Below are 26,162 nucleotides of genomic sequence, written 5' to 3' on the forward strand. Positions count from 1 at the left end.
TTACCTCATCTGCGAAATGGGGATTGAGATTGTGAGCCGCACGTGGGACAGGGACTGTGTACAATCTGATTGTTTGTATTCACCCCAGCCCTTAGTACAATGCCTGGCACATAGCAAGAGCTTAACAAATACCGTAATCATTATTATTATTATGATGATGACGATGAAGTGACTGGCCCAAGGTCACCCAGCGGGAATATGGCAGAGCCAGGAATAGAACCCAGTTCCTCCGACTCTCTGGGTCTGTGCTCTTTCTTCTAGGCCATGCTGCTGTTTCTCTCTTGTTCCACTCACTATGTGAAATACCTGGATGTAAGAGTGAAAGTAAGAATTCCCAATGAGTAGTATTTGCCTCTTTGGTTGATTGATGGATTGATTTGGTGTTTGGCGGAGATTGTTCCTGGACTTTTCTTAGTCCATCCCCTTAACACAGCGCCCTCCCCCAACCCCAAAGCCACATGTACCTATGCGAAACACACTTCATCCACCACCGCTTCGAAGAATGCCCAGTTCCCCGGGCTCTTGCTGGGGAATCTGACTAGGGTCAGCCAATTTTCCACTCAAGTTTCTCAACTCAGAAATGTCTTCACCGTGCATCCTTCCTTCCTTTCTGAACCAGACTTATTGGATCAAGGGGAACTGAGTTTCAAAAACAGTTGTCTTTGTCTTCAGTCGAGCGTTGGTATTTATTGAGCACTTACTGTGTGCAGAGCACTGTACTGAGCCCTTGGGAGAGTACAGTATAACAGAGTAGACATGATCCCTGGCCCCAAGGAGAGGTGGAGATTAGTTAAGTGCCTATCACATAGAAAGTGCTTAACAAATAGCATTATTATTATTATTATCAATATTATAATATATAATATTAAAGCAAGGGTTCCCTTGCTTTACCCTCTGAAAATGTTGCTGTGCTTGCTGGCAGTCCCAAGTTAAACGCTCAGAAAAGAGTCTTTCAGGCAGTTGTATTTATTGAGTGCTTCCTGTGTGCAGAGCACTATACTAAGCACTTGGGAGAGTACAATATAAAAATAACACACTGTAACAAAAAAAAAACTTGCCTGCTGTATAAACCTGGGCAAACCACTTTCCTCCCCTGGGCCTCAGTTCCTTCATCCGTATTATGGGGATTAAGAATGTGAGCTCCATGCGCGACATGGACTGTGTTCAACCTTCTTTCTGCCCCAGCGCTAAACTCTGACCTAAAATAATCATATTTTTGAGGTTTGGAATTTGTTGAAAAGTGTGAGTGTATCTGGTTGTTTTTAACATGGGCTGACTGTAAGACCCAGACTGATGGAAATGGTCCTGGATTTTTTAAAGCTGACTCGGGCAATTTTCAAAAATTAGATAAAGATCTTGGAATCGAGTGTGCTTTGATTAAATTAGTCCGCCAATCTTCCTCCACCCCTAGCTGCTCTTTCTTACCTAACCCATTCTTGGATTTTCTCATTTGATTTAAAGCATCCCTAGTTCATTTTCAGTTCAGGTTCCTCAGCGTTTGAGGAATTGTAGTCTTGGACTTGTATCTCTCTCAGAGGGCCAGGAGAGAAGAAGTGACCCTTCAAGTTTGGGATGCTGCCCAGGGGGTGGTAATAATAATAATAATAATGATAATATTTGTTAAGCACTTACTACAGTGCTTGGCACATAGTAAGCACTTAACAAATGACATCATTATTATTATGTGCCAGGCACTGTACTAAGCACTGGAGTAGATACAAGTAAGTTGGGTTGGACACAGTCCCTGTCCCACAGTCTCAATCCCCATTTTACAGATGAGGTAACTAAGACACAGAGGTGTGAAGTGACTTTCCCAAGGTCACGCAGCAGACAAGTGGCAAAGTCGGATTAGAAGCCTTGACCTTCTGACTCCCAGGCCCGTGTTCTATCCACTACGCTTTGCTGCTTCCATACTTCCCAGAAATATGGTCAGCCTCCTGAAAAATGAAATCATTAAACTGACATTTCAGAATTCTTTCCAATGACAATTAAATTTATCTTGTGAAAACAGTCAAAATCACTAACCCTGTTTTATCGCGGGAATTTTTCAATCCCCTATGTAATGATTTTCTAATGTATACGTCTATAAGGTATATCTGAAAACCTCTACCAGATGTAACAGATGTGTCCTGTTAGCCAATTCTTCCCAGTACTTAAGTCATTTCCTGGTAATAAATTAGATTCGGAGACCTGTAAATCATATTTCCATATGAGTATATAATTTTAAAACCAGGGAATGATGTAAATGTAATGGACATAGGGGTGCTTGCTGACTTTACATTTTAAATGTGGGAGTGAACTTGGTATGGAACATTTTGGGGGGGGAGGGGGTCTTTGGCAAGGGATGGGGAAAAAGAGGGAAAATAGCAGAGGAAATAAGGATTGCATCTACTGTCCTCCATTCCAGGTTTTCCTCCTATCTCTCTGGCCGCTTCTTCTCAGTCTCTTTCATGGGCTCCTCTTCTTCCTTCCGCCCCGTAACTGTGTGTGTTTGGGGGGTTGGGGTCTGGCGGGGGCAGGGGGATCCTTCAAGGCTCAGTTCCATTCTATTCTCCTTCTACACCCACTCCCTTGAAGACCTCTTTCACTCCCGTGGCTTCAACTACCATCTCTATGTGGATGACTGCTAAATCTACCTCTCCAACCCTAATCTCTCTCCTCTGCAGTCTTACATTTCCTCTTGCCTTCAGGAAATCTCTCCCTGGATGTCCCGCTCACTCCTCGAACTCTACCTGTCATAAACAGCACTTCTCATCTTCCCGCTTAAACCTCGTCCTCCTGAGACTTTCCCATCACTGTAGGCAACACCGCCACCCTCCCTGTCTCACAAGTCCGTAACCTCGGCATTATCCTCGACTCATCTCTCTCATTCAACCAGTGTATTTGGTCTGAAACCAAATCCTGTCCTTTTTACCTTCACAGCATCTCTACAATCGACCCTTTCCTTTCCCTCTAGACTGCTACCCCGCTGAACCAAGCACTTACTTCCCACCTTGACTTCTGCATCAGCCTCCTCACTGACCTCCCGGCTTCCTCCGGTCCTTTCTTCCTTCTGCTGCCTAGATCATTTGTCTGAAAACATGTTCATTCCCTATCTCCCCACTCTCAAAATTCCCCAACAGTGGTCACCCGTCCACTTCCACATCAGACAGCGACTTCTTACCAACGGTAGCTGTAAGGCACTTAACCAGCTCTTCCCCCTTGCCTTGCTGATTTTCTACTACAATCCAACCTGCAGACTTAAACCCCTCAAATGCCAACCTCTTTTCTCTACATCAGTCCCGTCTATCTCACTGCAGACTCCGTGCCTACGTCTTTATCATTATTATTAAGGCCCCTGTTAAGTGCTTTCTATGTGCCAAACATCATACAAAGGGCTGGAGTAGATTCAGGATAATCAGATTGGACACAGTCCCTATCCCACCCGGTGCTCTCAGTCTGCCTAGGAGGGAATAGGATTCAGTCCCCATTTTATCGATGAACTGGGGCACGGAGAAATGAAGTGACTTGCCCAGGGCAAGTGGCAGAGCCGAGATTAGGACCCAGGTCCTCCGACTCCCAGGCCTCTGTTCTTTCTACAAGGCCATACTGCTTCCGTCTGATCTGGAACTCTCTCCTACTTGGTTTCCAACAGACCACCACTCTACCCACAACCAAAGCCTTACTAAAATCGCATCTCCAAGATGCTGGTATCCGACTAGGCTCTCATTTCTCCTATCTACCCTCTTTTCTGCATCACCTCTACCCTTGGCTCTATAAGCAGTGTGTATTGAGTGCTTACTGTGTGCAGATCACTCTTCTAAGTGCTGGGTCCACAGAATTGGTAGAAACCGTCCTTTCCCACAGGGAGCTTACAGGCTAGAGGACAATCATAAAGTTACGGACTTGATGTTACCCTTTAAGCTCTTGGTAGTTATCCCACTCCCGGTCCCTCAGCATTCATGTAAAATTCTTATAGTCTGCCATTCCCCTCATCTGGAATTTTTTTTTCAAGTCTGCCTTCCCCTCTAAGCATCTGAGCTCCTTGAGGGCAGGGATGATCTATACCAATTGTATTGTCCTCTTCCAAGTGTTTAGTACAGTGGTCTGCACACAGTAAACACTCAGTATATACTCATGATGGCCTGGTTGACTCAGTGTCCCCAGTGCCATGTGCATGTGGACAGTTTGTTTCTTCCAACCTCGCGGCACCAGTATCCAAACTGTCTCAGTTGTCAGTTGATCAGTCCTTAATTCCCTAACACCGGTCAAGCTGAAGTTCGGCAAGAAATGTGCATTAATCCATCCTTCAGTGGTATTTATCGGACGCTTACTGTGTGCAGAGGGCTGTATTAAGAATTGGGGAGAGTACTAAAAAGCAGAGTGGGAAGACACATTCCCTGCCCGCACAGGGGCTTCCTGTCGAGCGTGGAAAACAGGCATTAAGATAAATCCCGGGATAGGTACATAAAGTGCTGTGGGTCTGAGCGTAGTGTGACTATCAAGTGCTATCGAAGGATATAGGATATCAAGACTATCAAACGATATAGGTCCGAATGCAAAAGGGAGAAGGGAGTAGGAGAAATGAGGGCTTAGTTAAGGATGGCTTCTTGGAGATTTGATTTTATGTTGGTTTTGAAGGTAAGGAGAGTGCTGGTCTGTCATAAATGGAGGGGAAGGGAAGGCAGGCCAAGGCAAGGCTTTGGGAGTCAAAGGTCACCGGCGAGACAGACTAGATCGAGGTACAGCGAGTAGGTTGGTGTTAGAGCAGAAACGGGCTTCAGCCCGTTCTGCGTTTTTGTGTGCTATTGAGCCGATTATTCCACCTATGAAAAAGCAATTGTTTAGAAATGAACCCCAAAAGTAGTACTTAATGATATAGTTTTAAGCTGGAGTAATAAAATATATTCTTTTGACTTTTTCTAGGCAACAACACTTCTTACCATGGATAAGTATTCTCCTGACGACATTCCAAATATTAACAGTACCTGCTTCAAGCTTAATTCACTCCAGCTGCAAGCCTTATTACAAAATTACCACTGTGCACCCGATGAACCTTTTATCCCAACAGTAAGTTCACCTCAGCAACTTTTCGTCAAAGCTTAAACTATTCTCTAGAGAAGAAAAGAAGACTCGAAGCTTGTTGTGCCCAGGGAATGTGTTTCTAAACTCTGTTGTATTGCACTCTCCCAGGCCCTTAATATAATGCTCTACACATAGTAAGTGCTCAAAAAATTCCGTTGATTGATTAATTGAAACTTGTTCGTGAAATGTTTGGTTTAGTGATACTAGACTATCCATTTCTGTGCGGGTATGATTGCTAAAGTCAAAGGCGGTAGGTTCAGATTTATAAGAATTAGGAATAGGGTTGAATATAATAATAATAATTATGGTATTTGTTAAGCGCTTACTATGTGCCAGACACTGTATTAGGTCCCGGAATATGCCGACAAAGTTCATCCTCCGCCACAGTTCCAAACAAGTACAGTATTGAGTGCACTGATTTTCCTTTACCTTGTTGACGCCTCAGAGTGATGTCGCGGTAAGTGCAGGATTTTAAAAAGCATGATATTTACTAATACTAGATGAGCCTCGTTTATATATTTCATCAAGTTTAGAGAGAGGTCATTTTTATTTTTGAGTGATATAATCTTAAATTTCATTTTCCTCAAAATTACAAGCAAAAAAGATCTCTTCAGTTTGCTGTGTTTTCAAGTATACCGTGCATTCATTTCTTTCGCGACACCTGATTTCACTGTACATTTTGGACAATAAGCTGTTAAGGAGTTAGGGTTGTTCTTTCTACCACACACGCATGCAGATCCGGCTGGAGTGCAGCGCGATGTCGGAAGATACTGTAGTGCACAATCTGCACAGCATTGGTCAGGATGAGCGGGCCTTGTTCCGTAGTGCAAGATACATCAGGAATTTACTTCCTATGAGAACCGAGTTTGAAGCCAAATTTTGTGTACTTTTGAAAATTTTCCTTTTATGGACCCCCTGAATTTTTGTTTCCTAATTTTGTCTTTGAAATCCAAGCCATTGCTTTAGAACTCTTTTCACATAGAAGAATCAAACAAAAAGAAACCTGGGAGCGGTTGGGTTCAATCATTTGTGTTTATTATTTACCATGTGCATAACATTGTTCTAGGCACTCGGGAGTGTAGCATAACAGTTCCCTACCAACAGACAAGTAGGGTAGACAAGTTCCCTACCAACAACGACCTTACAGTCTAGAGGGGAAGACATATAGAAATAAGTAAATTACAAAGAACCCATCATAAAATGTAAGCAGAAGGGGGAGGAGGGTGAAAGAAGAGGAGGAAATAAAAACTTGGAAGGAAAAGCAGGAGAGAGAGAAAGCTTATTCCTGGGTCATTTGGGAGGGAGGAGGGTGCCTAAGCTGTTATGGACAGTGACTGTGTCTGTTTACTGTTGTATTGTATTCTCCCAAGCACTAAGAGTCAAAAGGTCATTGGGTTCTAATCCCAGCTCTGCCATCTGTTGCTGTGTGACCTTGAGCAAGTCACTTCACTTCTCTGTGCCTTGGTTACCTCATCTGTAAAATGGAGATTGAGACTGTGAGCCCTATGTGAGACAGTGACTGTGTCCAACCCGATTTGCTGTATTCACCCTAGCGCTTAGTACAGTGCCGGGCACATAGTAAGCGCGTAACAGATACCATAATAATGATTACGGTGCTCTGTACAAAATAAGCGATCCATAAATACGAACGAATGAAAAAAAGGGTGCCCATTATCGCATCCATTTCCTGCCCAGAAATCTGTAAAGGTAAAGCTAAATGGCCTGCTTCAGAGTGGGCGCCCACGCTCAAGAACCACATGAGCCAACTCTGGCTCGGAGCTCGAGGTTGCCGATCCCCGCTTCAGCATCTGCCCAATTTTCTGTTTTTGCCTCTGCCCAGGATCTGATCGAAAACGTGGTAGCCGTAGCCGAAAATACGGCTGACGAGTTAGCCCGCAGCGACGGGCGAGAAGTTCAATTGGAAGAGGATCCTGATTTACAGCTTCCGTTCCTTTTGCCGGAAGATGGATACTCCTGTGACGTTGTCAGAAACATTCCAAGTGGTTTGCAGGAATTTTTAGATCCACTGTGTCAGAGAGGTAAGTGCACCCTCAGCGTTTTTATATGCACTGTGTGGTGCTTTTTTATTCCAAGTGTATTTTCAGGAGTAAATATGAATTTACAGTTGATGTCCAAAATACAGTGTGTGTCTGGTCATTGTGCTTTATTCTTCAGACCTCTTACTGATCTCCTCCATGTAAAATTACACGATTTCTATGTATGTTTCTGATGTATATTTGCATAACACAGTCTGCATGCTCTTCTGATAAAATGGTCGTTTTTAATGATATTTGTCAATCTATGTGCCAGGCACTGTCCTCAGCACTGGGGTAGATACAGGGTATCCAGGTTGGACACAGTTCGTGTCCCTCGTGGGGCTCAAAGTGTTGATCCCCATTTTACAGATGAGGTAACTGAAGTACAGAGATGTTCAGTGACTCGCCCAAGGTCACACAGCAGACAAGCGGCGGCATAGGGATTAGAACCCAGATCCATCTGAGTCCCAGTCGCGTGCTCTTTCCCGTGATTTTAAAGCCATGCTGGTTTTAAAATCATTTGATCATTTTGATCTTGCCTTCTGTGGCTATCACTAAGGTATTGAATGAGTTTATCATTTCGAACTTTCCTTTTGTGTCTGTCACCAGATCCCTCTCCTCCCTTGTTCTTAAAATAAGCCCCGTGGGCCAGTGCTGTGTGCAGTGCTTTGCACAGGGTAGTTGCTCAATAAATATTCATGCTGTTGTCTCCCATGAAGAGCCAAGGAAGAGCCCCGGTACTGAGTCTTCAGGGCCAAGACCATGAATAAAGGAATTGATTCTGTTGACCAAGGTCTGCATCATTTCCCCTCCTCTCTCATCGGTTTCCACTCCCTGCAATGGGCAAGCAGGGACGTGTTGCCCACCCGCAAGGGGTTTCTTCTTGTGGGATCCTTTTAGCCCTAAAACTGTTGAAGCACGGTGTGGTAGCACAGGAAAGCATTGTGACCTAGCGGAGAAAATACGGACCTGGGACCCAGAGGACCTGGGTTCTAAGCTCAGCTCGGCTGCTCGTCTGTTGTGTAACCTTGGGCAAGTTACTTCACTTCTCTGTGCCTCAGTTTCCTCACCTGCAAAATGGGAATTCACTACCTAGTCTCCCTCCTACGTGACCACGAGCCCCATCGGGGACAGGAACTGTATCTGGCCTCATGAACTTTTATCTCCCCCAGCACTGGGGACAGTGCTTGACACGTGACACGTGACGCGTGAGCCTGTTAAAATAAAAATATTCCAGCAGACAGCTAGTTGACCTGGTCGCCACTGTGATTGTCAGCCTCCGAGCTAGCCGGCTATTTTCCAAGGTTTCTGTAGGGCCTGTCCATATTGTGATACGCCCTACCTGGTTCTTCATTCAGAAACTTTTTACCGCTTCAAGATTTCCCCTCCTTGACAAGCGAGGACTACAACGCAGGTCCCCTGATTGCCAGAGCTCTGATCTTTTCACTGGACCTTCAGCAGCTATTGAATGAAGGGAAGCGTAGTCTTTCAGTCGTATTTATTGAGCACTTACTGTGTACAGAGCATTGTACTGAGCGCTTGGAAAGTACAATTCGGTATGCAAAACCACCCAAAAAAACACGTGGTTTTATCAGTCCTTTACCTTTAACAAGGGAAAAAAAACAATTCTCTGACCACTTGCAATGATCTGTCGTGCCAGTTTTGGTTGAATGCCACATCAGGAAAAATGGGTAGCCTGGCATGGAAATTATGGCCAATGGCAATCGTGAGATTTTGGCTAGCCTAATGAGAAATTCTTCAGGATTGCCCCATCAGTTCCCCGGTATAAGAACATATGGAAATTGGCACGTGTATTCTAGCCTCATTTTTGCCTGGAGCTTTTACGGAGATTTGAGTATTTATTTTGTAATACTGTTTAGAATTATCCAATTCTCCAAATGGGCTGAAGGGCAGTCACCTACTTGTGGTTTGCATTCCTCTTTTTGCTCCTCACAGTATAATGACGTGATAGAAAAGAACAAAAAGGGACAAGACTTCTCCATGTCATGGCCTTTTAAACTTGTAAACCTTAAGATTGTAAACCTCAATTGTATTTACATTGTGTAAGACTTGTAACGAGGAGTCAACAGAGGGAAAAAATGTGGAAATAACAGTTTTTGTACTTGCCAGAATTTCATTTTAGCTTCCAGTGGGGAAATAAAGTATGGTTTATCTGCTGGTAAATAAATAACTAAGCCTTTTTAACATGAATTAAGCCTTTAATTAAAGATTATTAGTATGCTACAAATATTTACTTCTTAGTTGCACATCACCCAGATCGTTTGGCTGAAGAAAGTAATTTTTGAACATCGTACGTATGTAACTTAATAGTTGGATTTTATTTCTAATTTTCCTTGTCCAAGAAAATTAGATGATCGGGGACAATACATTCAGTCTTTTTTTTTGAATTTATGGATCTCTCAAATCATTTATACATCCTATTACTCCAACACATCATCTCTTTTTGCTTCTGCCTATAATGCTTTGGCTCATATTTTGGTGGGTTTTTTTTTTTTTTTTTCCTCCCTCAATAGGCTTTTGTAGGCTAAATCCTCATCCCCGATCCCCAGGCACCTGGACAATATATTTTGAAGGTGCAGATTATGAAAGCCACCTTATGCGTGACAACACCGAGCTGGTAAGAGTGTGGGTGCGTGTGTGTGTTTGGTTATGAAAATGAAAATGTACTTCATTGGATTGGACCACTTATTGGAAATAATTTTTCTTACCCCATGATTTTGCAATCAAAATCCTTTACATGGGGAATGGGTTATGTTATCCTTGAGTGTCATTAAACAGTAAACCTTTTCTCAAATAGTCTTTGACATTGTCCTCTTATAGTCTTCACTTTGCTGTATTCTTTGAAGCATTGCACTAAAGTGCAAATATGTCTCTAATAAAACTTCATTTTTTAATGTGTTTTGACCTATATCCCTATACTGACACTTTCATGATTTCCTTTAACTTAGTTCTGACTTGGATTCTTAATCAGTGAGTTGAAATTCCAGGTCAGTCCTAGAAAAAAAGTTGTGCAAGTGTCAAAATAAAACAAATATCCGCCTTAACTTTTAGCTGAGGCAAAGGGTCACAATCACAAAACAATTGTATTTGTGAACTAGCTACTTTTTAAACTTTAACTTTGCCTATTTCCAAATCCTATTAGCTTTTCAAATGCTAAAAAGTCCAAAAAATATTTTCAGTTGTATAAGGGAAAAAAAATCCTTAAACATTACTTGAATGTCTTGTCAAAAACAAGCCCTTTATTTTTTTGAGGGAATAATTGTGATTTTTCTGAATTAAACTTGGAATGAAAGGACTATTAATGGTGCACTGATGTTTTCTGTTTAAAAGTCAATTTTAAATAACCAGTGACAAAATTATGAAAAGGAAAAACCAGTGCAGAAAAAGTATTTTGGTTATCTAACTTGATCTTTATAATATTGTAGACCATTAATCACGATCACTTTACCCTAGCTTGTTATATTTCCTACCACCCCCGACCTTGTCAGGAGAGGTAGCTGAGTTGTTATTGAGTGGTTATCTTGTTTTTTGGGAAAATGGAGCAAATTACAGAGCTTTTTAGAAAGCCTGTAGTCAGGTAACTATCTTATTCATTTGGGGATTTAGCGATTCTTCTACTCTGGACTTAAACTGAGCTGGTTTGCTCTTCTATCTCTAGGCTCATCCTTTGAGGAAAGAACCTGAAGTTATCACTGTGACACTCAAGAAACAAAACGGAATGGGTCTCAGCATTGTTGCAGCTAAGGTAGGAAACAAATGTTACTTGAAAATCCCTCTCCTTCAGTGGTCTGTCAGAGTTAAGTCTCTCATTTGAGGGTCATGTGTGTAGAACACAGCACAGATCTGGGTTATCTAAATGGGTGAAGGTTTGACCTGCATTATTAGGAAATATGGCCCAATTACCCCAAGACCTACTTGACTCCTTGAAGGTGAACCACTTCTGCGAAGAAGCATTCAGTGTTACCAATCACAAGGGTGTTGGCAGTTGCCCAGGTGGTCAGCCAAGAGACCAAACACCCCTGGGGAATTACCAAAAAGAACCTAAAGAAGCCTCTGCCATTGCTAACTGCTTATTGCCCAGAAGTGGTCATCCTAGTAGCAGGAATTGTTGACTTCCCCTTGGGTGCAGTGTCTGAACTAAGCGTCTGAGACAGTCGAAACGGTCAAAACAGTCAGTCAGTCAGTCAATTGTATTTATTGCACGCTTATTGTGTGCAGAGCACTGTACTAAGCATTTGATAGAGTACAACTTAACGGACATATTCCCTTCCGTCAACAAACTTACAGTCTAGAGGGGAGAGACAGACATTAATATAAAAAAATTACGAGTACATGCATAAGTGCTGTAGGGCTGGGAGGGGGGATGAATAAAGAGAACAAGTCAGGGTGATGCACACTTGAGTGGGAGATGAGGAAAAGAGAGCTTAGTTGGGGAAGGCTTCCTGGAGGAGATGTGCCTTTGAAGGGTGGGCGGGAATAACTGTCAGAAATGAGGAGGGAGGGCATGCCAGGTCAGAGACGGGATGTGGGTGAGAGGTCAGTGGCGAGATCAATGCCCAGTGAAAAGATTAGCATTAGAGGAGCAAAGTGTGCGGGTTGGGTTGAAGTAGGAGAGTAGCGAGGTGAGCTAGGAGGGGGCAAGGTGATTGAATGCTTTAAAGCCAGTAGTGAGGAGTTTCTTTCTGATGTGGAGGTGGGTGGGCAGTCACTGCAAGTTCTGGAGCAGTGGGGTAAAAGGGCCCTGAACATTTTGGTAGAAAAATGATCCAGGCAGCAGAGTGAAGTATGGACTGCGGTGGGGAAAGACAGGAGGAGGCCGGGAGGTCAGCAAGGAGGCTGAGGCAGTAGTCAAGGCGGGATAGGATAAGTGATTAGATTAACATGGTAGCAGTTTAGATGGAGAGGAAAGGGCAGAACGTAGTGACGTCGTGAAGATTGAACCCAGAGGATTTAGTGACCGATCCCTGCGAGTTTACACTGTAAAGGGGAGTAAGTGCTTAACAAATATCATTATTATTATATAAAAATATTTACAAATCAGGGAATCAGATCGAATGTGCAGTTGGATAGCATATGCGTAAGTGCTCAGGATGGATATAGTTGCTACCCATCTCCCTCTACATTCATGAGAAACTCCCTTACCTTTCACAATTTTCCACAAGCATTCTCCGTCTTTCCTGTCAGGCCATGGGTGGCATTTATTGAGCACTCACTGTGCACAGAGGACTGTACTAAATTCCTGGGAAAATACAGTATAAAGAGGTGGTAGACTTGATCCCTGCCCATAAGGAACTTGTGGCCTACAGGGGGAGATAAGCATGAAAATGTATTAGAGATAGGGGAAATAGGAGAATATGAGGATATTAACATAAGTACTGTAGAGCAAGGGTGAGTATCGAAGTACTTAAAGAATACACAGACAAGGTCTCATAGTCTTATCAGCTGCCAGTCAACCAATCGCATTTATTGAGCACTTGGGATAGTACAGTATAGCAGAGCTGTTAGGCCTATTCCCTGCCCACAATGTGCTTACAGCCTAGAGGGGAAGAAAGCCATTAGTGTAAATAATTACAGATATGTACATAGGTGAAATAGGGCTGAGGAAGGGGTGAATAAAAGGTGCAAATCCCAGGGAGGAGAGGAAATGAGGACTTAGTTGGAAAGACCCCTTGGAGGAGATGGGCTTTTAAATGGGCTTTGAAGGAGGGGAGAATAATCCCTCTTTCGCATATGAAGAGGGAAGGCAGGCCAGAGGCAGGATGTGGGTGAGAGGTCAGCCGGGAAGTAGACAAGATCGAGCTAAATTCATTCAACCCTATTTATTGAGCTCTAACTGTGTGCAGACCACTGCTTGGAAAGTATAGTTCAGCAATAGAGAGACAAACCCTGCCCATAATGGGCTTGCAGTCTAGAACAGTGGGAAGTCTTTGATTAGAGCAGTGAAATGTGCCTACTGGGTTGTAGTAGGAAATTGGGGAGGTAAGGTAAGAGGGGACAAAGTGATTGATTGCTTTAAAACTGAAGGTCAGGTGTTTCCGTGTGATGCAGAGGTGCCTTCACGTGCTTTTCCCAGCACTTTCTTCCTCTACTCGGAATTTATGTGTAGACTTCTGTTTATAAGTACATTCAGTTATTTGTTCAGCCATTTAGTCATGGTGGGTGTACTGTTTTCTACTCTACCTGTATTCCTTCTCCTGCTATTATTATCTGTATACAATAAACACTTTTTGTCTCTCTCCCTCCATTTAAAGTGCAAACTCCTTGAACATAGGGGAATGTGTGTCTTCTTTTCTTATTTTTCCAAGTGCTTAGTCCCCCAATGCTTAGCCCTGAGTAATTATGCAACAAATATCATTGGACTGATTGAGCCTATAATCCTTTTGGGCATCCTGACACCAAATCGTGGATCTTTGCAGTAGAAAATTAATCTTCCTTACTCCCATATAGGAGAAACTGATGCAGAGGACAGTTAGCTAACCATTTCCAGGTCCTTCCTACCAGAGGCAAAACTGGGAGCAGAACCCGGATCCCCTGTCTGAATTGATACTCTCAGTCAGTCAGTGGTATTGACCGAGCGCTTGCTGTATGGAGACCACTGAACTAAACTCTTAGGAGAGTCCAACCCAACAGAGTCGGCAGCCACGTTCCCTGCCCACCACGAGCTAGAGGGGAGACAGATGTTAAAATACATTACAGCCTTGTACATAAGTGCTGTGGGATTGAGGGTGTAAAGGGTACGCATCCAAATGCCTAGGCGATGCAGAAGAGAATAAGGAAAATAAGGAGAGCCTCAGTTGGAGAAGGCTTAGACACTGTCACTTTCCTTTCACTTTGCTGTTCTTACCATAGCTGTTTGACCCCATTTCTTCTGAATGACACAAAAGATGAGAAATTTTGTTCAATTGAAAGAGAGCGGCAACGCCTTCTTCATCAGGGGTTACACTTGGCTATCCGCACAGCCTGGAGAGAAAAGGAGAAGCGGCAGTGGGTGACATGCTCCCTGAGCGGGAAATTTGCAGCTCCCAAACTTGTGGAAGACCACCCGCACCCCCTTGGCCAGGGCAGTAATGCTCCCGCTGGGGCCCAGAATGATGATGATAATTACGGTGTTTATTAAGTGCTTACTGTGAGCCGGGCACTGTGCCCCAGAGAATAGGTGTGCAGGGCTGCAGTACGCTGCAAAGTACATGTTGCCTCTCTGCCCACATTTACCAGCTTCAGGCAGAAGCCAGGCCTTAGTGGGACAGGCACGGGCCCGGGGGACAGAAGACCCAGGTTCTAATCCTGCCTCCGCTACTTGCCTGTTGCGTGATATTGGGCAAGTCACTTGTCTGCTCCGTGCCTCCATGTTCTCATCGGTAAAATGGGGGACTCATTGCCTGTTCTCCCTCTTCTTTTGACTCTGAACCCCATGGTGGGAGGGACAGTGTCCAATCTGAATATCTCACCTCTTTACCCCAGCATTTAGTACAGTGCTTGGCTTATAGAAAGCGGTTAATAAATACAACAGCCGACATTATCATTAGATCTGGGACTATGGGCACAGTCTCCTGATTACCTGAGCAGTGCTCTCTCTTCCTGACCAAGAGCAGGCCTGGTGATGGAAAGTAAAACCTTGTTACATGCCTTTATACTTGTTTTGATGCCTTATTCCTCCCTTCTAGACTGGAAACCCTTTGTGGGCAGGGATTGTTTGTCTCTATTGCTGAATTGTACTTTCCCAGCACTTAATACAGTGCTCTTCACACAGTAAGCGCTCAATAAATAGGATTGAATGAATGAATCCGTAAGTTGCTAGTGGAGCCCCTCAGTTGTCCAGTCACCAGGTGGCAGGAAAGAGTTGAAAATTGAACAAAGCCAAACTGCTTAGGTTGAGTTGAGTTGCATAGTATTGTCAAGTTGGGTCCGATTAAGACGTCTAATATAAAGAGCAAATTTTCAGTAGCTGTTTAAGCAGCAGGGCATAGTGGATAGAGCGTGGCTCTGGGAGTCAGAAAGTCGTGGGTTCTAATCCCAGCTCCTCCATTTGTCTGCTGTATGGCCTTAGGCAAGTCACTTCACTTCTCTGTGTCTCATTTTCCTCAACTATAAAAAGGGGATTAAGACTGTAAGCCCCAAGCAGGACAGAGACTCTGTCCAACCCAACTTGCTTCCTACAGTGCCTGGCACATAGTAAGTGCTTATTAAATACCACAGTTGTTATTATTATTATGCCCCATTATCCCCCTCTAGCCTCCGAGCTTGTTGTGGGCAGGAATGTGTCTGTTGTTATATTGTACTCTCCCAAGTGCTTAGTACAGTGCTTTGCACTCCATAAACGCTCAGTAAATACGACTGAATGAATGAATGCCCCACATCCTTGATACTAATCATGGTGCTTCCCCAAAATAGAAAATAATCAGCCTTTCGAGCATCCTCTTAATCTGTCTCGCAATTAGACCCAGCGTGAAGTCACCTCCAAGAGAGAGGGGAGTTTCTGTGCAGTGAAGGGAAGAGAAGTCAAATTGGAGAGGATCTAGGAGAGGAACTGGAGACAGCGAATACAGATAATTCGCTCAAGGAGTTTGTAGAGGAATGGAAAGAGGGAGATGGGACGATAACTGGAGGGAGCTGTGGGGTCAAGGGAGGGGTTTTTAGGATAGGAGAGACATGAGTATGTTTGAAAGCAGTGGGGAAAAAGCCATTGGAGAGCGAACAGTTGAAGAGGTCATGGAGGAGAGAAGACCGGGAGAAGGGAAGGGGTTGGAGGGGCGGGTGGAAGGGGTGGATTTTGAGAGAAGGCAGGAGTTCTTCTCTTGAGATACTGCTGGGAAAAATGGGAGAATTGAAAAAGGGGCAGGTGGAGGGAGGGACTGGAGGGGATCAGGGGAAATAATAGAGAGAATGCGCCTCACGTATTCACTTTTCTCACTTAAGTATGTGGCCGGGTCATTAGGGGCAAGAGTGGGGATGCAGGGGGACTGGGGGTTTGAGTTAGTTAAACATCTGAAGCAACTGGTGAGGGCTGTGGGCATGGGTGTCAATAAGGGTGGAGTAATAATGTTGCCAAGGAGAGGAGAGGTCAGAGTTAAAGCAGGGAAGAGTGAAGTGGATGAGGTCAGCCAGGAATCGGGATTTCCACCAAAAGCCCTCTGTGGCTCCCACACAGGAGCGAAGGAGTCAGACTGTGGAGGTGATGTAGGGCTGTGGGTTAGTGGTGCGAGATCACGGACATTGTTTTTAAGACCTCTATATAGAGTCAGTTCATCTATGCTTGGGGGTCATGTTCCTGTTGAACCCCCCATGTTAAGAAAAGTCACGCTAATAGAATGCATTCCACACACGGCCGTCACTTTCGTATCTTATCCAGGTAGGCCCCCTTAATCGATGGTATTTATTGAGCGCTTTCTATGTACCGAGCCCTTCACTAGACGTTTGGGAATGAACAATACCGTAGAATTGATAGACACATTCCCTACCCACGGGGAGCTCGTGGTTTGGAGGAGGATGAGAAGATAGCAGTGCTTGTCATTCTTCTTGCCCTTTCTCCTCTCTGCCAAAATAGGGCAGATTTTGGCCTATGCAGGCAGCTTTTGTTCTCTGCCTATAGTTAACACGGTCTTAGTTAAATCTACACCATCTCTAGCCTGCGGGAAAATACAGAAGTGAAGGGTGGGAATACTGTGGCCAAAGATTTTTGGGGGTTTTTGTGGGGGAAGTGGGGACGGGAGCACCTCTGATTTCTGGGAAATTGTGGCTCAGCCTTCAGAAGTACAAACATCAAGCAGTAGGAGATAGCTGAGCCCAGAGACACAGGAGGATACTCTCAGCCACACCCCAAAAGAGGAGAATTCATTCATTCATATTAATTGAGCACTTAAGAGAATCCCCCCCCCCCCCAGGTCCTCAGCAACCCACCCACATAGGAATACAGTGCAGAAAAAGATAGACACGTTCATTTCGATTTCTCTAAAATCTTAGATTGGGAGTCTTAATTCCTTGTTTCCCATTTAATCGGTCCTTTAAACAACTATCATATCATCTTTTCTTTAGTATTGAATATTTTTCTGCAATGAAGCTTCGTATAGCGGTAGCCGAATATACTGCATACTTTGGTTCTTGATGTGGGGGGGTTGATGTTTGGGTTGGTTTTTAGGGGAGATTTGGGTGGGTGTTTTTTATCTTTTTTTTTCCTCTTCTGGCCCAGAGCTTTTCCTGAGGTTTGTGCAGGATTTAGTTTCTATAACCCTGGAAGATGTTTTGATGTTAAAAGCTGCCATCCACTTGCGGTTAGGTTTTATGAAATCCAGATGATTTGGAAGCAGTGGGTGTATACAGTTTACTTTAAAAATATATCACTTTTAGGGAGAATTTAGTGTGCTACTTCTTACCCATCTGTGAACCCGCACATCATTTCTGAGGTTATTTGGATTTTTTATCTTTATAGACGAAGATCCCAGTCCAGGCTTTTAAAGCAGTTTTTAAACTTTAATTACACCCAAAGTAAATGAAAGTCAGGGCTGCCGCATAACTGATTACGTAAGAGCCTGAACGTGGTATTGGTTCTAGCTGGTGTTGATAAATGCCATATAGTGTCATAGCATCCAGCCCCGAACTATGTTCATGAGCGTCTTGGAAAATCCAGCCAACGGTTGCTTTGGTTCCTGTTGAAAAACGAGAGAACTGGAGAACTTTTTCTTTTCTGTCAAGGATCTAGAGACCTAAAGATCAAAATGTGGTTCTCTGTTGTTGGAAGAACAGAATCAGTGGTGAGTTGGTGCGGAATTTCGTTGTAGATAGTTTGGATTATTCTTTTCTGCAGAGTTTAAACATGGTTCATGGAGGAGAGCTTTCCTCTTTTGTAACTTGTTTAAACCTGTCAATAATTAACTTGTTCATCAAGCAACCGATTAATGTAAAATGCTTTCAAAATACAGCCAGGATTTTGTTTTGGGGTTTTTTTTTGTTTGTTTGGGTTTTAAAGAACTGGGAAAGAGATGCAGATGCCTTAATGGCAAATTAACTTTAACTTTAAGGGATCTTTTTTTTTGGAACACTTTAAGGAGAGAAAGGCGATGAAATGTTTATGTATGCCAGTGCAGTGGTTGAAGTTTCTATCGTTTTTAAAATCCTGAAGAATAACCATTTGTTTTTTCTTAGGGTATGTATTCGTTACGTTTGTCATTTCATTTGGTTTTGAGTAGAGATCCCCCACAGACCCTCTTTTGGGTCCACAAGTAGAAATGTTATTATTTCATAAATCTTGTTCAATTAATTATCGTTATGATATCTTAAAATACGTTAGCCCTCCTTTGATCCTGGCATGAATGATTAACCAGTAGTACTCTGAATAATACAGGGTTTAGTAGGTATGTAATTAAAGTGTTTAATTAAAGGTGTAGTTTAATTCAAGTTTATTCAGCTCTTATGCCGAGATCTAAAGGGGAATGAACTTGGTTGGGTTTCATGTTTTGCCTAGGAAAGTTAAGGCAGAGAAGAAATTGATGTGCATCTCAGTCTGCAAAGAATAGTTAACTTAAGTAGGCTCTAATTTAGTTCTTTGAAAGATTTAATGCCTTTTCTCTTTCTCTAATGTTTGTCCTTTGAAAACCACAAAGGAAAGAATTAATCAAATGAAGTAAAGAAATGCATAATTCCTCTTGAAACCCGATCAAAATATGCTCTGTCTTACGCAGGCTATAATTTGTAGGAATCAAGTGCCTTTCCATTCATTTTACTGAAATGATTTTTTAACACCTGGTAATTTAAATACCTTTGATAGAAGATTCCATATTGCAACACATAACACATGAGAAAAACACTGACTCAAAATAGTTCATCCTTTTGGATTTGGAGACTACGTTCTTTACTCTTTTTTTTTTTTTAGAATTTATAGGGACGGGTTTTTTGTTACATTTAAATGTGTAACTGGGTGTGATTGATAAAATCTTAGCCTAGAATATCTACCAGATATGCAGTGCAAGCCCGTTTCAGTCTCTGGTTGAAGATCGGGTTGATGAAGCCCCAGGAGAGCCAAGCGATGTCAGTGAGTGACCTATGAAAAGGCAAAGATAAAAAGAGTGTGGAAGGCAGTGAAATCATAGACAGCATTTACGGTGTTTTTCTGGAGTTTTTTGTTGTTGTATTTTAATGGTATTTAAGAGTTTGCTATATGCCAGGCCCTGTACTAAGCTCTGGGAATTGGACACGATCCATATCCCACATGCGGCTCACAGTCTTAACCCCCATTTTCCAGATGAAGTAACCGAGACACAGAGAAGTAAAGTGATTTACCCAGAGTCACACAGCAGACAGTGAGAGAGCCTGGATTAGAACCCTGCCCCCTGAAATGGGGGCCCCGGATAGCTGGGCTCCCGGACTCCCAACTTCCGTCGCACTGACCGTCACTTCCGTCCTGTGTCCTACCCAGCCCTGCCTTCGCCATCTTAGAGAGGGGCAGAGGGACTTGTAGCCTGACCTTTGCCATCTTAGTTCATTCATTCATTCGAACCTATTTATTGGGCGCTTACTATGGGCAGAGCACTGTACTAAGTGCTTGGAAAGTACAATTCCACAACAAATAGAGACAATCCCTATCCAACAACGGTCTCACAGTCTAGAAGGGGGGAGACAGACAGCAAAACAATATTGATGGCATTTGTTATGCCCTTACTATGTGCCAAGCACTCTTGTAAGCGCTGGGCTAGATACAGAGTAATCAGGTTGTCCCACGTGAGGCTCACGGGCTTCGTCCCCATTTTACAGATGAGGTAACTGAGGCACAGAGAAGTAAGTGACTTGCCCAAAGTCACACAGCTGACAAGTGGCAGAGACAGGATCAGAACCCACGATCTCAGACTCCCAAGCCTGAGCTCTTTCCACTGAGCCCCGGGGACTGGGTGCCTCCCACTGTCTCTGGCTTCCTTGTCCACCTTCCCCTGCAACTGTCCCATCGGATATTATTCCTTGAGACATACCCTCCCCCTTTGCCCGCTGAAACTGGCCCTGGGAGGAGCCCTGCTCATGGGTGGTATTTGTTAAGCACTTGCTAAATGTCAAGCAAGATTCTAAAGCACTTGGGTGGATTCAAGTTATTCAGTCCCTGTCCCACATAGGGCACAAGTTCTAAGTACGTGGGACGACAGGCATTGAACCTCCATTTTACAGATGAGGAAACCAAGGCACAGAGAAGTCGTGACTTGCCCGAGGTCACCCAGCAGACAAATGGCGAATCAGGATCAGAACACAAGTCCTCCGACTCTAAGGCCTGAGTTTTTTTCCGTCAGGACACGCTGCTTCCTCATCTGGTCATCTTTCTCTCTTTCTGTCTCTGGCACCCAAAGGACACAAACACTTAGGCCACCACAGCTGTGGCTGTCTTTTTAGCACGTGTTTTTCGACACATGGCACACCTTAAAGGGGATGAAAAAAGGTCTATATATCAAGCATCAAGTATATCTTTACACACCCAGAGTGAAATATTTTAAGACAGGGAATGCAGATTCCCATTTCTGAGACCAGAGTGTTACACTGAAAGGGAAAGAAGCAAACAAGCGAAGCACGTAAATTCAGTCTTGCAGAATTAGAGGTTAAGTGTTGGAGAGTACCTAGGTTATTTCAGCTCACCCATTGTTCTGAGGTCTCTAGGTACAGAACCTGGGAACACGCCTCCATATCTGAACACAATACGGCTGAATTAATCCCATTTTGGCAGCATTTCCTCTCCTCCCCCACCCCGTTTTTTTTTTTTTTTTGGTTTGATTGTATCTCAGTCTTAATGATGTTTTTTATATGGCTAAGTCACATCCCACCCCCACACTCGCTCAGTGGGTTTGCTAACTAGAACGTTTGAATCAAAAAGAATCCTACTGGTTCCCTGTCGGCTCATGAGACAGCCGACTTCCGCGGGCATCTTGGAAAGAGAAGACGTCTTTTCTCTTGGCCATTTTCATTCTCAGATTAGGTAAGTCATTTACAAGAAGTTCAGGGAATAAACAAGCCTCCACCAAGATGGTGAATTATGAATTGCACAATAGTCTCCTGCCAAAGATCGGCATTCTTTTGATGAGTTGGTTTTTGGTGTCTTTTGCTGGGACCCCTGGTTGCTGGGAGACATTTTTTATTTTCTTTCCTCGTGCTGTTAAAATTGCTAAACATGGCAGAATTTTCTTTATTAATTCTGGAGTTGGGACTCGAATGGGAGTCCAAAGAGAATGACGGAGATGGCAGAATAAATCATCCAGATGGTGGTTTAAATGTCTGTATTCGAACAAACATCTCTTTCCGGAGTAAAGCTCTCCTCCGGAGAAAATGTTCACGGGGCAGTACGGCAGCCTCAAGGTCCCGATGACTTCCCCTTGTGGCTTTGAATATTGGAAACTTCTCATCGCATTTGGTATAAAATGAATTACTGAGATTGATTGTGGTTTCAAAGGGCCATATCTTAACAAAAGCAACTCCAGCCAGTTGGAAGAAAGTTTAGAGTAGTGCCTTGCGGGAAACTGGAAGAGATTTCGAAAGATTTTCCCGATACCTTAAGAATCAAGGTAAAGGTGTGAAAAAACGCTCTTTTCAGCTGCTACCAGAATTTGACAGTAAAGGAATTTACTTTTGTGAAAGTAGGCATGTGGCTATAAAGTTGCATTTTGTTTAGAATGACATCTATCTTTCAAAATATTCTAGTATTTTACAGAATTGATAGAGTGGAAGCATTAAATTTGTAGAAAGAAATCGTCTCTTTTTAGAAATCTGAGCTGAAAAGATCTTATGCAGTAAAGTTGATTTTTGTCTTTTGATTCTTTTGAAATTGGGATGAAATGGGTGGTCCCAGAGTAATTGAAATTTTTGTTTCAGAGCGTATGCAATCGTTGTACAATACTGTCCATATTGTAGTTGACTGCTTAACCAACCTGGACAATACAAAAAAAAAGTGAATGCGTATCTAGTTTGCAAGGGATAAACCCAGAACTTAATTTCCTGTCATTCCAATTTCAAATTGGAAATTGCAAATTTCAAATCTTCTCATTAAGGAGACACCACTTTTTAATTATTGCCATTTTATTTTCTCCAGTTATTCAAGGTAATAGTTTTTGTTAGGATTAAAGTCAGCTTGTGTTCACAATCGGATAAAGTTAAAAACCACTTTCAGGCGATTTTAATTCTCCAAAGTAGTACAATTGCAACTATTTGCATTTTTCCTGTATTCTTCTGTTGAGTTGGCAGCAGATTACATAGATATAGATTTTTCTGGTTAAAATATTAAGAATAAAAGTAGTTTTTCAGAGCCGGGTTTGATACTGTGACATGCTCAGTAACTCTGCCTCACAGCTAATAAAAGTTGTTAGTGCTTTAGAGGCCCCGGAGAGAGAGACGTTGGTGAGTTACGGGGGATATTTATTGAAAGGGGGGGCCAAATTTTGCCTCCGCGTCCGTCTCGTGGGCAAACACTGGGTGAGACAGAGCCTTGATTAGCTTGTAGCGATGGTGTGGCCAGAGCAGCTGGGTTTTCCTCTTATCTCTTTCTGCTCCTGGTAGTTCCTCAGTCCCAGTGGACTCCAACCAGCCGAGGAGCTGCCTGAACCCGAGCTCTGACTGAAAACCATCACCATTGTGGCCACCGCCACCTCTGGGGGTCCGGCAGCTTAATAATAATAATGTTGGTATTTGTTAAGCGCTTACTATGTGCAGAGCACTGTTCTAAGCGCTGGGGTAGACACAGGGGAATCAGGTTGTCCCACGTGGGGCTCACAGTCTTAATCCCCATTTTACAGATGAGGGAACTGAGGCACAGAGAAGTTAAATGACTTGCCCACAGTCCCACAGCTGACAAGTGGCAGAGCTGGGATTCGAACTCATGAGCCCTGACTCCAAAGCCCATGCTCTTTCCACTGCGCCACACGGCAGCTTGTCACCTCCATCAGGAGGCGGGGGGGGGGGGAAGCGAGCCGTGGACACTAAGAAAGCTGCTGCCGTCACGCCTTGACGCCGGAGCCAAAAGCCAGATAGAAGGCTGGAGTGTGGGCTGGACTTCGGCTGCGGCCTTTTGTTTGCCGTGACTCCGGTGATGGTAGCTGTGGCGGTGTATTCCGATCTAACCACCCATCTCCGGATTCTGCTGAGGACAGCGGCCTTGGTACAAGAGAAGCAACATGGCGTACTGGATAGAGCACAGCCTGGGAGTCAGGAAGTCATGGGTTCTAATCCCAGCTCCACCACTTGTCTGCTGTGAGACCTTGGGCGAGTCACTTTACTTCTCTGTACCCCAGTCACCTCATCTGTAAAATGGGGATTGAGCCTTTGAGCCCCACAAGGGACAGGGACTGTGTCCGACGTGATTTCCTTGTATCTACTATGTGCTTGGCACATAGTAAGTGCTTAACAAGTACCATAATTATTATTATCATTATTATTACAAGATGTTCCAGTCAATCACTGGTATTTAATGTGTGCCGAGCATTGAACTAAGTAATTGGGGGAATCCAGTACGACCAAGTTCATAGACATGTTCCCCGCCCACAAGGAGCCTGCAGTCTAGAGGAGGAGACAGACAATAAAATAGCTTATGGATATGTGCGGAAGTGCCCTGGGACTGAGGGTGGGGTGAATAGCAAGTGCTAAAAGTGTACAGATCCGAGTGCATGAGTGACACGGGAGGAGGAGTCGGGGAAATGAAGGTTTTAGTTGGGAAACCAGGAGGAGGAGATGTGATTTCCATAAGACCTGTAAGTTGGAGAGAGTGGCGATACCAGGGAAAACATGGATAAATATATGTTACTTATGAAAAATCGCAGTTCTGTGTTTGCTGCGCAGCTTCTATAGCCTCACTAATTCAGTATCTCTCTCTTGTCCTTCTTCTTAGGCATTCCACACAATTTCCATGAATCTCTAGTTACTCACTGGGTCTTGTCCTATTCCTTTAAGTCGTTCGTCTCTGAGTGCGGTGTCTCTGACTCGATGGAGATTGTACAGTTGTTTCACACTCAGGTGATTAGAGGGAAATGTTCAGCGCTGCAAGTGTTCGAGTCACCTCTGCCCGTCGATTTCTTTTAGATAGAAAGCGAAAATAGTTGATCTGGGCGGAAGGGATAGGGTGGAATTGGTTCCAGGACAAGTTAATTGCTAGGGTTCTGGCCAAAGTAAAACAGTGGCTGTGGGTGAGGTTGGGGTGGAGTAGACATGGTGGATGGTAACCGGTTTTCAAACCAATTCTTAAACCTTCAGCTAGTGGTTACTGATACATGTCCTCCCCAAATGATGGCAAAACACTCCTTGCAAGCATCCCAAATAAAAAACCACAATGACTTTGGCTTAGGTTAAGCCTGAGTCAACCTACAGAATTCTGAAACTGTTCAGCATACGTCTATGGCGCAGCTGAAATATTTGGAAAACATTTCTGTGTAACCCAAAATCATGAGCATTCGTTCATGCATATAAAATGAAGTAGAAGCAGAGCCAAACCCGCTGTTCTTTTATATAAGCCATAGAGATAAAATTTTAATCAACTGACTAAATTTAAGGATTTCTGGAAGTATTTTGCCTTTAAATTCAATACCCCCAGTTGGGAGGTGGAACCTTTCTCATATATCTTTTCTGAAGAGTTTTAAGTGTGCTTAGGCAGGCCTAAAAAATGCTTGCATAAATGGAATAAGCTTGATGGCCCTGCTTTGAAGGATGGCAACATTCTTATCAATCTAGGAAATAGAAGTTATTTATATGTCATTGCCCCCGTAAATTCCCACAGCTCTGAACGTAGACACCGTTGCAACATACGGGACCATCAAGGTTAATGTTCATTTGCATAGTGTTTTGGGGAGGGCTGTGTGAGTATTTTTCTGTTTTGAGTACCAATAAATAATTTTACTCTAGAATTTCTGCCAAAAGTACCTTTTACTTGAGGTGTTGAAAATAAAGCAATATTCTTTATTAACCTTCCTACCTACTGACATATTGGATGAATCAAACAATGGTGTTTATCGAGTACTTACTGTTTGCAGAGCACTATACTAAGCAATTGGGAGAGTGCAGTGTAACAGAGGTGGTAGACATGCTCCCCGTCAACAAGAAACTTTCATTCATTTAACCGTATATATTGAGCGCTTACTTTGTGCAGAGTACTTTACTAAGCGCTTGGAAAGTACAATTTGGTAACACGTAGAGACAGCCCTTACCCAAGCAAGGGCTCACAGTCTAGAAAGGGGGGGAGCTTACGTCAAAGGGCAGGAACTGTCTCTATCTGTTACCGACTTGTACATTCCAAGCGCTTAGTACAGTGCTTTGCACATAGTAAGCGCTCAATAAATACTATTGAATGAATGAAGATAAATATTAATATAAATAAATAAATTACTGAAATGTACATAAGGGCTATGGGGCTGAGAGTGGGAGAAAAGAGGGTCTAATCAAGGAAGGCCTCTTGGAGGAGCTGTGACTTTAATAAGGCTTTGAAGGTTGGGGAATGGTGGTCTGTCGTATATGAAGGAGGGAAGAGTTCCAGGCCAGAGGGAGGACGTGGGTAAAAGGGTCAATGGCGAGGTAGATGAAGTCAAGGTACAGTGAGTAAGTTGGCATCAGAGGGATGGATTGGGTTGTAATAGGAAATAAAATAAGTGAAAGAAGTGAGTAAAGTAGGAGTGGGCAAGCTAATTGAGTATCTTGCAGCCAATGAATGGTAAGCAATTTCCGTTGGATGGGCAAAGCTCTGGAGGTTCTTGTGGTGGGAGGCATGGACTGAACGGTTTTGTAGAAAAATGATCCGAGCAGCACAGTGACGTAAGGACTGGAGCGGGGAGAGACCTGCAGCAAGATCAGCAAAGAGGCTGATGAGGTTGGACACAGACCCTGTCTCATGTGGGGCTCACAGTCTCAATCCCCATTTTACAGATGAAGGTACTGAGGCCAAGAGAGGTAAAGCCACTCGCCCTAGGTCACACAGCAGACAAGTGGCGGAGCCGAGGTTCAAACCCATAACCTTCAGACTCCCGGTCCCACCCTCTATCCGCTGCGCCGTGCTGCAGGTCCCGAATTCATCCCTCCCCCCTCCCCGACTCCTCTGCACAATCCGGT

General features: G+C 43.7%; 1 protein-coding gene across 21 annotated transcripts in view; it reads left to right on the top strand.

Annotated features, from left to right (window-relative positions):
• Nucleotides 1-26,162, top strand: part of AFDN (afadin, adherens junction formation factor) — a 205,062-nt gene that overhangs the window by 148,959 nt on the left and 29,941 nt on the right. For all 21 annotated transcript variants that reach the window (XM_029049191.2, XM_029049203.2, XM_029049210.2 and 18 more), the window contains 4 exons: nt 4,906-5,049; nt 6,905-7,103; nt 9,635-9,738; nt 10,780-10,866. In XM_029049191.2, coding sequence (XP_028905024.1) covers nt 4,906-5,049; nt 6,905-7,103; nt 9,635-9,738; nt 10,780-10,866 — 534 coding nt within the window. The remainder of the gene's footprint in view (nt 1-4,905; nt 5,050-6,904; nt 7,104-9,634; nt 9,739-10,779; nt 10,867-26,162) is intronic.

Source organism: Ornithorhynchus anatinus, chromosome 21 (genome assembly GCF_004115215.2).
Source record: "Ornithorhynchus anatinus isolate Pmale09 chromosome 21, mOrnAna1.pri.v4, whole genome shotgun sequence".
Lineage (NCBI taxonomy): Eukaryota > Metazoa > Chordata > Mammalia > Monotremata > Ornithorhynchidae > Ornithorhynchus > Ornithorhynchus anatinus.